Source organism: Streptopelia decaocto, assembly GCF_964273445.1.
Source record: "Streptopelia decaocto genome assembly, chromosome: 2".
NCBI classification, from domain to species: Eukaryota; Metazoa; Chordata; class Aves; order Columbiformes; family Columbidae; genus Streptopelia; species Streptopelia decaocto.
Genome location: NC_138655.1, coordinates 70,364,137 through 70,376,705, shown reverse-complemented (window position 1 = coordinate 70,376,705; position 12,569 = coordinate 70,364,137). Strand labels below are relative to the sequence as shown.

Genomic DNA, 12,569 nt, shown 5'->3' with positions numbered 1-12,569 from the left:
TATCAGATGAGTGTGGCACTTACAATTTTGGGCATTTTGAGACAGTTGAGGAGAGCGAGTAATTTGATGTCATCAATCTGGAAACCTGGGGAAGCTTATAACACAGTAGTAACAGGTCCACTCTAGTTCATATAAGCAATAGCTGTAATATCAGCATTACAGGGTGCATTGTGCTCTTATCAGAGAACAATGATCCCACAGAGCTTCATGAGTTATTTCTCAAATGTGATTGCTGTAGGACTGGCAGAGGCAGATGTTTATCCTTCACAGGAAATAATAGCAAAGCTAGACTTGAGCTCCTCACTAATAAGAAGGGATGTCATGAATGCTCCTTAGTCAACTCCTTTTTCTTCTTTTTTTTTTTTTTGGTATATCAATACATATATGTGTGTGGGAGTCAAGGGGTGTCTCTATAGGGGACGTATATGTTTGTCAAGAGGACAGAGAGATGGAGAGATAACAACTGAGATGGCTATGTCACTGTGATACCTTAGGGATGGTTGAAAGTGTTTACCTTGTAGATGTTTGCCAGAGTATTGGAAAAGTTTCAGGTGCTGCCATTTTCTTGATTATTCTATAACTCACTCCATATAAATACAACAAATCTTGGATTGACCCTTTGCATTGCGCTCAATGAGTTCATGATCTCACATTGTAAATTTTCATTATTCTTATGACATTGAAACTAATTCTAAATGGAAAAAAACATACACAGAGCATCCCTTCAGAATCAGAGAAAAGAAAACCAGCTTTCAGGAAAATGTAAGGAATATGATTCTTAGGAACTTTATTACTCCTTGTATGCTTTATTTTATGCATGGAGCATAACCTAGTGGTATATATCATTAAATCAAGTATAGAACTGGATCACCTGCAAATGCAAAAGTAGTCCAAACAGAGAATATTTTCTAAATCTTCTATGAGTCTGTTGGTTTGAGGAGAAAAAGCATAAATGGGAGGAAGAGGGGGCAGACAATGTAGCCTTTTTTGGTTTTGTTTTTGTTTTTTAAGATAGTTTTTTTAATTCACTTATGTGGTTTGTAGGTTATGGAGGCTTTATGCGTGACTTACAGCTCTTCTCTGCCAGAATTACTGCTGAACTGAAGCCTACTTTGACCATACTAATGACTCTTTACTGAAATAATACATGTACTGGCATCCAATAGCTTAAACATTGCTATTTCCAGGAGTCCTGAACTGATTTGGTCTCTCCGTTATTTCTAACTGAATGGTTCACCCTGTTCTGTTTTCCAGTTGAGCTCTCGGTTTCTTAACAGGAATGTTTTATTTGTGTTAATTTAGAAAGCGTGTTGTCCAGTGCCAGCTGTCACATGCCAGCACAGCATGTACGGTCCTTTTAGCCAAACAGGCACAGCTTAATGAGTTGAACACTGGTATTGTCATGAACATTTTCCATTAACGTGTCTGCAGGTAGGACAGCAGCAAATGGAAAGCCAAGAGGGAGAAAAAATAAATGGCATCTTTGGGGTCTTAAAAATCAATCATAAAAAACATAAATAAGGGAGAGGATATTAATAAAATATTTGGATTGGTAGCTACCCTTGCACCAACACATACTTAGAAGGACATTTGAGCTGTCTGTTTGTCTCATGCCATAACTTATACCCTCAGTATTTTCTTTCCTTCCATTTCTAACTTCATTGGATTTCTTGTTTTGGGGACTCACCTTGTTTTCTCTTCCACCTTCTCTCCTTCCATCCCACTGCATGCCTCTTTCCTTTGTCTGACCTCAGAGAGGAGGAAGAGTATGAAGAGGAGGATGAAGAGCAGCCAGTCACAGAGCCCAATACTGAGGATGAGGGGGAGGAAGAGGCCGGTAGGCAGGTCACAGCCAGGTACCAGGAGTTGGCGTTGTCCCTCCAGCTTTTCCTCAGCCTCTGGCGTGAACTCACCAGCACAGTGTGTGGCACCAGCTACCTTTTCACTCACATTTATAGATCACTCATTAAAACCACCCCCAAGGAAATCTTTTTGCATTTAAAAGCTTTGTTCACGTGTGTGTGTGCGTGTGTGTGTGTGTTAATGGAAACATGTATAATTATGTAGGCTTAATGCACTAAGAACTGCACTCGCTGCCTTTGTACAAAATGAGTAACTCTCACAAATCTTAAAATATTTAGTAGAAAGCATAACATCTAAGCATGGCTTAGGCTTATCTTGTTAGTTAAGGCAATGGTGAAATGTTGCAGTGCTTTGCTGAGTTAGGATGTTGCTTGGTTTCTTAGGTTTTCATCTGTGTTTTCATGATACAGCCTTATTAGCAATATCTGTCGCTATGAAGACTGAGATTTTTTGAATGCTGCCTATGATTTCCATCAAGTTTTTGTTCATGTATTAGTAGGAAAGAACTACTTAAAGGCAAAGCTGATAGACATATATATTTTTATACATACCTGCCCATCTGTGTATATATGGATATAAACAAACCACCTATCAAAACAATATTCTCATGTAAAATTTTCCACTTATTTCTGAGGGATATATGAATTTGGCATCTGCCAACTTTATCCTAATAAGTTGGAAGAAAGAAAATATGTTCTTTCTTCCAGACAGCCATTTGATTTAGGTTAAATTGTTTGGCTTTGCAACTCGACAAATGAGATTGGATTTTTTTTTTTAAATAAACCACATTCATGCAGACACTATACAGCACAGAAGGAAGAAAGGAAACTGTTTAATGTGCAAATTCCAAAGAAAATACTGTACTGTTGTTATTAATATCTTCCAGTCTGCAAATCTTGCCAATGGCTGCCTGAAATTTCAAAATTAAGTGATAATTTCCTCAAATCCAATTCTTTAAAGTCAAAGCTAAGACACAAATTATTAGTAAATCACATGAATATACTAAAATGCTGTTTAAAAAATGTAGAAGAGCCATATACAGGGTGTGATGTGCTTTTAGGTCATTGGTGTTTTAAAATAATAGCCACATTGAGATAACTGGGTGATGTTCCTATGGCTTTTCTAAATACCTCCTTTTGCCGCCAGTGTCACGTAGCAGAAGCGGTCTGTACCCTGGCCGTTCACATCAGATGCTGTCAGCATGGGCAGGACCAGCCTGGCTTCAGTGACTCCTGTCACCCAGCTGGTGCAATAGATGAAGGTTTCCAAATTGCCCACCATGCTTTTGATGTGAGAACAATCACCTGGTATATACCTGATGATTAACTTCATAATATCCAGACATATATAGCATGTATTATGTTTTTGTTGCTTACTCTGTGCCAAACCCACACTCCGCAGATAAGGGCCGTGACTTGCGTGCCTGGAGGTGGGTTACAGAGGTGGTCTCAGGAGAATGAAATCAGCCACCTGCCAAGTGATCCAGCCCAAAGCCCTCACACAGTGTTTATGCTGGAGACACTACTGAAAACAGATATCCCAAAGTGCAGATCCTATGGCTTTTCACCTGCATTGCCCCTTCTGTCACACTCACCAACATCTGCCTTCACTAGAGCAAAGCAAATGTCTTTTCTGTTGCACTCGGCGCAACTCTGAAAGTCTCTATGTAACACCAACATGGGTTGCTGACACTGAGTGCTTTCATACCAGACAAATGATCTGTTAAGGCATTACCTTTGAAATAATTCTCAACCTTAATTTTGACAGAATAGTGCTGATTGAGTATTTTTTATTTTCATCTTGGGTGGATGAGCTTTATTAGCAAAAATATCAGATCATCAGGGAGGATGGTAATCTGATATCTGGTCTTCAAGAGGCAGTCATGTAGATTGTATCTTGAAGCATCTATACTCTGTGGACCATGTCATCCAACATGTTGAAACATCTTTGTGGTGCTCTGACAGTGCTTACAGCCTAAGTTGAAATACTTGAAAATTGTTCAGAAAATGGTTGTGAAAAAGTTCATGAAAATTAATTCTGAAGCCCGCAAGCTTTCCTTTAAGCTGAGTCACTTCCATTCCTCAGTATTTGCAACCCGCAGGAGAATCACACTGGCATACAAAGATGTGGGTTTCCTTAATTTTTATTTTTTTTTAAAGACAAGGATTTTGGAAGTATTTGCTTGTCTGGCTCTCTTAGACTTTATTCTTTTTCCTTCAATCAGTATGATCCCTTGATCTCTCTTTTCCCTTTTTTCCTCTCCTTCCCCTTCCCTTTCTTATGATGTTTTCCTCCTGCAGTGGGGTCCCAGGTGCATGGGAGGCTGTGAATGAAAACCTTTCACGGTGCTCTGATTCTTCAGCCGTCTCCAGTGCCATTTCTCCAGCTGAGAGGCCTCTCTCCAGCTCTAGAGCAAAGAGCTCTTCTAGCAGCTCCTCTTCTGTGCCTGACTCATCTGTCTCTCACCATAATTCTGTGCTTTCATCACCATCTTCACCTGGAGCAGCATTGCTAAGCTCTTCCCAAAATTCATCAGCATCCATTACTCCAAAGGCATCTCCAACGGTGGAGAAATTACCTTATGTACCACATACTCCATTTCACCTCTTCTCGTATGACTTTGAAGAGTCTCCAGCGTCTGTGAAAGAAAAGGAAGCAGAGGTGATGAGGGAAAACAGGTAGATTTTATACAGCTGACATTAATGTTTAGATAAATGAATAACACCTTTCAAGAGTTTTATAGTGGTAATAATGCACTCTCTGTATTGTATTATTTCCAGAACATACTGTTTTAGTCTTGTAAGCCTGTATTTTGATTTTATTTATATTTTCCCCTTGTCTTTGTTGCTTTAATTTAATCTTATTCCTCTTCAAGATCTATAGTTAATAAGTGTCCTGGCTTCCTCTATACAGCAGTAGATAGATAACCTGTGATTTGGGAGATCACAGAAGGCAGCACCACTTTGCTCTCATTTACAACAACGTAATTTGCAAATGTGATTTCATGAAAATTAATGGAGCTCTTCCGCTATAAAATCAAGAGAGATCAGATTAGCACTTGGAATTCAGGGGCAAAATCCTGGCTTCAAAGACTGAACTGCCAAATCCTGAATTTGCGCTAAGATTACAGTGCATATCCCTGTCATATGCAATTTCAACTCATGCTTGTAATAAGAGAAGTAGATTAAACCCTTTAAAGAGAATATAGCAGTCAGAATAAATAGTTTTCCCTCCACAACATCTGGTCAGTTCAGTTGCTCCTTATGCTTTTCTCTTAGTTTTTAATTTTAATTTTTAATTTCCACATCCCACCCATTTAAAAACAAAACAAACCAACCAAACAAACAAACAAACAAAACAACAACAAAATTGTTTTGTCTCAATCTGTTTTCAGGTAAAACAGATTGACAATAGCTAGCACTAAAAGCAATGCAAGAGAATCACCTTGAAAAGAAGCTGATGGTTTTTAGCTGTCTTTCCTAATGGTCAGTGTTGTTTGAATTAGGTGATGAAAATGTACATGTATATTGTGAGCATATTTATTTCTCCCTCTCTCCAGCAGTCCTTCTGAATTTCTGCATGTGAACAAATATTTTTATTTCTTTGATCCTTTAAATCTTTGATCTTTCTCTTCTAATATGTGGGTGGGTTTTGTTGCTTTTTCATTTTGCTGAAAAGCCTGTAAATCCAAGTAGCTGTTGACAAGGGACTTAGTTCACGTGTCTTTCCTTACCTGCAGCTTGAACACTGGGATTCCTCTAAATTTACTTTTTCCCCACATATGTGCAGTTTTCCCTTAGGCCTCTCACATTTGCGCTGCTGTTAGTTATACTTTTTAGAGAGTAGTTTCCTAAATACCTCCTGTTTCTGCAATATTTAGTATTTCTGCAGTTTTTTTCCTCTGACCATCCTTGTGCTTCTAGTTATCACATAGGATCAAGGATGTGGTGTGGGGAAGGATTGTGCTGGGTTTATTTGGGGGAAAATGAGAGCAAAGCTTATGCAATTTTGGCAGTAATGTGTTCATAAAAGAGGTAAATGTCTAGGGTTTCTTCAGAGTGAAGGCTTCTAGGTCAAGGCCATTGCATCTGCATTGGTATATGAGACAAGAAGGGAAAACAGATTGTGTACAGGATGCAGACTTACCTGGTGTGCTGGTTTTGCCTTGCTACTCTTCCAGCATCTTTGTCTCCCTCTAAATTAGATATAGAGGGATGCCATGTCCAGGCCAGTCCCTCTGAATTTGTTTTTATTAATACTTGTGTGTCTGATTTCACAGAAGGTGTATTCTCTTCATTTTAATGAGAGTTATCTTTGGACTAGTTGAAATTCCTTGCTCTGAGAAAGGATTCTGCGCTGTGTCAGCTTTTTCGCAGGGCAGAGAAGAAGAAAAGCAAATGTAATGGTTGATAAGGTCTCCTTTCAGTTGATTGAAGTAGAAACAGAGGTTTCTGAGACTGTCAGGAACACCCCTAATGAGCTCTGAGCTGTTCTCAGGACAACATTTTCTCGTCGCTCACTCGGTATGAGCACAGGCAGGGCTTTTTCTGACCTGAGCCTGCCAGAGAGAAGACCTGTGCCAGGTCTGTGCTACCAGGGAAGCCCTGCAATGCCCAGCTATACAACCCTCCGCCAGGCCACTCTCTTCAGTTTCTGGTTAGTTTTCTTATGGGGCGTGAATGCCAGGAAAGCAGTTATCTCCCATTCTGCAAAATTCCTTTTGTAGCTCAGAAAAGTGCATGTTAGCGTTTTTTTTCCCGCAATGATTCCCCTGCTCCTGGGCAGTCAGTATGGTGCCTCAAAAATAGATGGTGGTGGTGGTGTGTTCTCTAAAACATAAACCTGGAATTGTTGCCAAAGGGGGAAGAAATGGGCATGTTCTCTAAACCATGATCCCTTCTATTATAAAAGCTCCTAACTGAAATTTATTCTGATTTTAACACGGGCCTTGGCAGGCAGTAATGCTGTTTTACCCAAAGGAATGAAGCTTGAAACTCTGAATGAAATTTTGCATGACTATATGAGTGTGCTAAATGGAGCTGAAGGAAACCAACCAGCCTTTTCAAATAGAATTGCTGAGTGAAATTACTGAGTGCTGATGTGTGTGGGAGAAAAAGCAGCAAAGATATGGTGAAGGAGGATATATTATATCTTATGATTCATAATAAGGAAAATGATGTTGCCCTTTTTCCTGAAGTGAATTTTATCATTTGGATGAGTTACCCTTGTGGAATACTTCACCTGCAGAGCATCATATGCTTTCCATGTGGGAAAATTGTATCATCTGTGAACAGAAATGTTATTTTTTTTCCAAACCGGGAATCTCTCTTTGACATGCTGTTTAAGTGCTATGGTTAAAAGGCACAGCAAAGCAACGCATATGCCTTTTCTATTCAGTATGGGAGCCAGGATGAAAACATAGATACGAGAGACTCTGGGGAGGTGGCTGTTCCAGGAGTCCTGGAAACAATTTCTCTTTGATCAGCAAGCTCACATTGAAGTCAAGCAGGTTTTGTTGTTTTTTTTTAATGGAGGGAATGGCTGATCAAAATTCCTAAAGCCATGCTTCCGGAGACATGTCTTTCTAACCATGGTGATGATTTTTTACAGACATCATAAGAAATGGCACATAAGTGATGACTTATGTCGGGGGAGGGGAAGCAAAATACTGCCTCTTTAATTGAGAAGAATATGGATGCTTTTCATTTGTAATGCAAACATTTGCAAATCATGAATGTCCATGTTCAGATTGTGTCTCAGGAATGCGGCTGTTTTCCTTAATTTCGCTAGATATTAATATTGCTGACATGGACTGGTTTGGTCCCTCTTCTAGTGGCTGGGTATTGCCTCCCAAAACAGCTAGTAAATTGGAGTAACTGTATTTTAAGTATTCCTGCTCTGAGTAGTCACTTGGAGGGCCCCATTCCAAACTCTCATTCTTTTCCATACCAACAGCTCACTATTTGAGTCAAGTATGTCCATGACATGGTTGATATTAAAATGAGATTATGGATTGCATATTTTGAAGTTGGGATTAGAGCAATATTTTCAGAAGGATGTTTGAGAAGTTCTGGAGTGTGGAACCACCACCACCCCTAAACAAGAGGATTTACTTTTGCATGCCTGCTTGTTGACGGATTCTTTCTGTCTCTCCCTTTCTCCTACTTTCCTTCCCATTCCTTCAGATACAATAGCTATGGCACCAGCTCATACTCTTCTCCACGACCTTACTCTGGTGTGAGTGCCCCTACAACACCCACCACTCGTTATGGGACGACTCTCTCACCGCCTCAGGAGACCAAATGTGACAGGTTTGTAAACTAATCAGTGTTTTGACAACAGTTCCTTTACAGACAGGTTAAAGGAGGTAAGTGTAAGATGTTGTGAATGGGTACTGAAAATATCTTGTAGCCAGATCTTTTGTACATTAGAAAGAAAATGGACAGAAATCTAGACATGTTCCTTTCCCACTCATACTCAACCGTTTCTCTGACTTGGTGTTAAAGACTGGATGTATTTTCATCCTACCGGTGCTTCGTTCACTCAAATGGATAAAACAGAGTTGCTTCACATGTATATTGTTCAAAGTATTAAAAGGTGAACTAAAGCACATTTTTTTCTTTATTTCTTTCAATTTTTTAATATAAAATAAATTCAAACAGATATGTTTTTTGCTTTTATTATCTTAAATCAAGTATAAAATCTTGGAAATGTGCTTAGCTCAGAATTTCCTAGACCACAATTTTGTCCTTCCTTGAAAATACATTATATATCTCGTATTTCATCAAGGACAAAATGTTTCTTGCTGTAGGTAAAGCAAACTCATAATAACCTACCAGTTATCAGCTCACTTGAAAAAAAAAAGGGGGGAATGGTGAAGCCACATCAGAAAAAAAAGTGTTATTTTGAATAATCAAAAATACTCTTTTGAATTATGTAAGGTACTAGGGGAAGAAAAAATATAGGAAAATTTTATGGCTACATGGAAGAAATTCTTCCTGGCAAGAGATTTGGACCAACAGAAGTAACCTGACTGTTACAACCTGAAAGTAAATGATAGCTTCAAAGGTTGTCATGTTGAGTTTCAGGAGGAAAGGTAGAAGTTTTTAATTCTGTTAATTAAATAATATAATTAAATTGTTTAATTAAATGATTTAATTAAATAATTTCCAGTTAGGCCAGAAGGGTTCTGGATTGTTTGTTGGCAGACTGGCCTTTAATTTGTAAAAATTCCATCTCCCACCCTTTTTCTGAAGTGAAGGCTTTTTCAAGATTCTATGTCTATACCCCATTTAATATTTTTTTGTCTATTTCTCTATGTGTATAGAAATAGATTCATATATGTTTTTGTGTGTATGTACACACATTTGAACCTACCTGATGCCTCACATCCTTTCCAGTCTGCCATTCAGAACGGTTCAACTTAGGTTCTTCCAGCATGCATGCATTTCTAACCATGAGGTATTGATTTAATCCTTTTTTTCAAGTGAGTAATTACATCAGGTTTATCTTTGGAGAAAGGCATGGGTTTTCATTTGCTCATCTTCCTAGCGTAATTTGCCTTGATTTGTCTTTCCTGATCTGAATTAAATTATTGACGAGTGAAACCATAATTAAACAAACAAACAAAAATAAAATTGGCATTTTTACCCCCTTTTACCATCAGCAAAATAGATGGACGATAAGCAAGAATTAAAGGTATCCCACTGCTTTTGAAGTTTCACCATTCTAAGTGCCCACTGTTGCAAGCTTCTGATTGCTCCTGCAGCAAAGAAGCCCCAAAGCGGTCAAACACTGAGATGGGTTAAGATCCTTGGGCCTGTCCTGCAAGAAGCTGATCCCCCAGGCCCTGCTCCAGCAAAGGAAGCAAGTTTTCATTGCAGCACGCACATAAGTGCCTTGCTGGTTTGGAGCCAAAATGCCTTGGCCCCACAAGATGAAGCTATAAAATTCACAGATTCATGGAGAGTCAGGCCATATGGGAGCTCTGTAATCATCTGTTGTGACCTTTAATGGCTCTCTCAGGAGCTAAATGGAAGCCCCCTGTACCTTCACATGCTTTCAAATAGTTGCGTATGGCTTCTACTGGATAACATTCCAGTATTTATCATCACAACTAGGAAAATATTTCATATTTTGAGGCCAGTTTGTCTAGCAGCGTCTTCCAGCCATTGCACTTTGGTCTACTTTTCTATGTGAAACTGGAAAGCATTTTGCCTTCAACTATCAGATCTCCCTTACATGTTTTTAAGTGTCTGAACACAATGCTTGAAGTTGCATCTCTGTCTCTTCTTCAGGTTACACTCATCACTCTTTCTTCCTGTGTAAATTTGCAGCTGCTCTTCATGGTAGTAGAATTCACCAGGATTTCTGCATTCTTATATTTGAGGGCTTTTACAGCCAGATGCTTTTTGTATATTATTCTCTGAGAAGTGTAAAAAATATGTGTATGCCACAGCTGCTTGTTGTCTCTAGAACAGATGCAGTTATTTCTCAAAAACCAGTGAAATTTACAGGTTCAAATGCCATTTTGCATGAAATCTTGTTCTCTTTGAGTGCGCTGCCATTGCTCATGTATAGTTCAGCAGACTCTAAATGGCGTGACTGCTTTGAAGAAGGGCAGAAGCCTGATTTTATTTCATTTCCCCGAAAGACATGGGTTGCAGAAATGCCCACACAGAGACTGATGAATAGAATTTTGCACACTGGAGAGTAGGCTGTGTAGTCCATGAAGCAACGCTCAGCACTAATTAGTGAGTGGAAAGTATTGTGGAAGTTTTCAGAGTCTTCTGTCAATGGTGTTTGCCTCACATTATGTAAACATTATTTCCTACCTCCTAAAGGTAAAAATTTACACAGATTCAAACACACACAAAAAAAAAAGGTTAGAAGATGGGGGAGGGAGAGGAAGACACTTGATAAGAAGCAGATGCATATCTATGGTTAGCTCCAAGGTGAGTTTTATGCTTTCAGTTTACGATTACAGTTATCCAAAGCCTCCACAGAAAGAATCCTGTCTTTTATCATGCAGGGAAGAGCTTCAGATGCAGTTCCTGGTACTGTTTATCTAACCTCGGAGAATGAGGAGGAAGGAAGAAGCAGCACCTAGAGCAGTGCCCGGCAAAATGATTCTTGCTCCATTCAGCTATCCTGACCCTTCCAAACCCTTGGCTGCATTTTGCTTATGTAAACAAGAGCCACAACTTAGGTGCAAAGAAGCAGTGTGGTTGACATTTTGACATTCATACTTTTAAAGCCCTCTTTGGCTAAGATCAGTAGGGAATTCAAAAGAGCAGTATAATTCAGTGCAACAGAAAATAGATTTTGTTCTTTGAAATCCACAAAATGTATATATTTCTAATTGGACAGCAGGGAAAAAGGCTTACTTGACTGTTTCTCAGTTTCTAAATTCAGCTGCAGCCTTTTGCCAACTTCTTGCAATACTGCAATACTGTTGTTTTCCGTCATTTCTCTGGGCCCCCTGTGGAGATCCATGTTTCTGAAGTGCATATTGCAGCCATGGAGATCCTGCTGATGGAGAGCAAATTGCAGGGCATTTTCTATTCGGCCCTTCATTGGGAGAGATGAAAGGGTATACTGATTCTCTCGTATCCTTCTGGTTGCTCCTAATGCTTAAGAAGTATAACCCCATCCTCCTGTTTTCAAGACTGCTTTAATCCATAAACATACCACTCCCACTCTTTGCAACTTAAATCACCAATTAACTCTCTCTCCAGTTCCTAAAGGAAGAAAAAAAAATAGTATCGATCTCGATTTTTTTAACCTCATAAATTTTGACAACAAAGAGCAAGACATGGCTGGAGCACACCAGGGAGAAAAGCATTTTTCTGTACCTCTGACTTACTGCCTTGTCTGGGGAAAGAAGGTGTTGTAATACTCTTGTATATTTCCTTGCCTTATGCTCACACCTAGGATATTTCTGTCTAGCCTGTGATTGCCTTCTCAGACTCTGAATCTAAGATGATCAGTCAAATTGAAAGCTACAGCCTGGAGTCTGTAGCTGGACAGCAAACTCATTACTTGCAAAGCTTCACACGTCCTAATAGTGTGGTTTTGGTGGTGAAGTTTATGTGGTGTTGATCATGGCCATAGTTAGAGGAGACCCTGAAGGAGTCTAGCTTCTAAGGCAAGAGCTCCTGAATTCAGCACCAGCTTTAATTCATTCCATTGCCAGAAAAATATCCTGCTGGTGTGTTTGCCAAGGTAGGTTTTCTCTGATGCGTTTGCCAGGAGACCGATCCCACTGGGCTTGATAGTCGAACAGTAGTGCAGTTAGCCTAGCTCAAAAAGCCTTCTCAGGGCACTGTACCAAGAGAACAGGGCTTTGTGGTCCCCATTCTCCTGCCTTTATCTGTTAAATCAAATGCGAGAAACTTCAGTTTACAAACCTCCACTTCTGGATCCTCTTGGCCAGTCACTGTGAATTTAGTCTCTACCTCTGGCTGGTCTTCCAGTTCTCCAAGATTGGTAAGGGCCTGCTATGGTGTTTGCAAGTTATTCCTGTTTGATGCACTCTCCAACTTTTCCAGACCATTAGAAGATAAACTTAAGAAAGAAGAATTATGTTTTATATCCCTTAATCTGTTTTTCTTCTTACTTCCTTTATGATCTACAATGGCACATTACCTTGGACTCCCATGATCCAGGGCCTTGGATGTTGAGCATTCAGCTCCATGTTCTTATGA

The 12,569-nt window shown here is 39.5% G+C and overlaps 1 protein-coding gene across 2 annotated transcripts in view; it reads left to right on the top strand.

Moving 5' to 3' along the window:
* Positions 1-12,569, top strand: part of FHOD3 (formin homology 2 domain containing 3) — a 384,646-nt gene that overhangs the window by 282,086 nt on the left and 89,991 nt on the right. For both annotated transcript variants that reach the window (XM_082045688.1, XM_082045687.1), the window contains exon 11: positions 8,049-8,174. In XM_082045688.1, the coding sequence (XP_081901814.1) occupies positions 8,049-8,174 (126 nt within the window). The remainder of the gene's footprint in view (positions 1-8,048; positions 8,175-12,569) is intronic.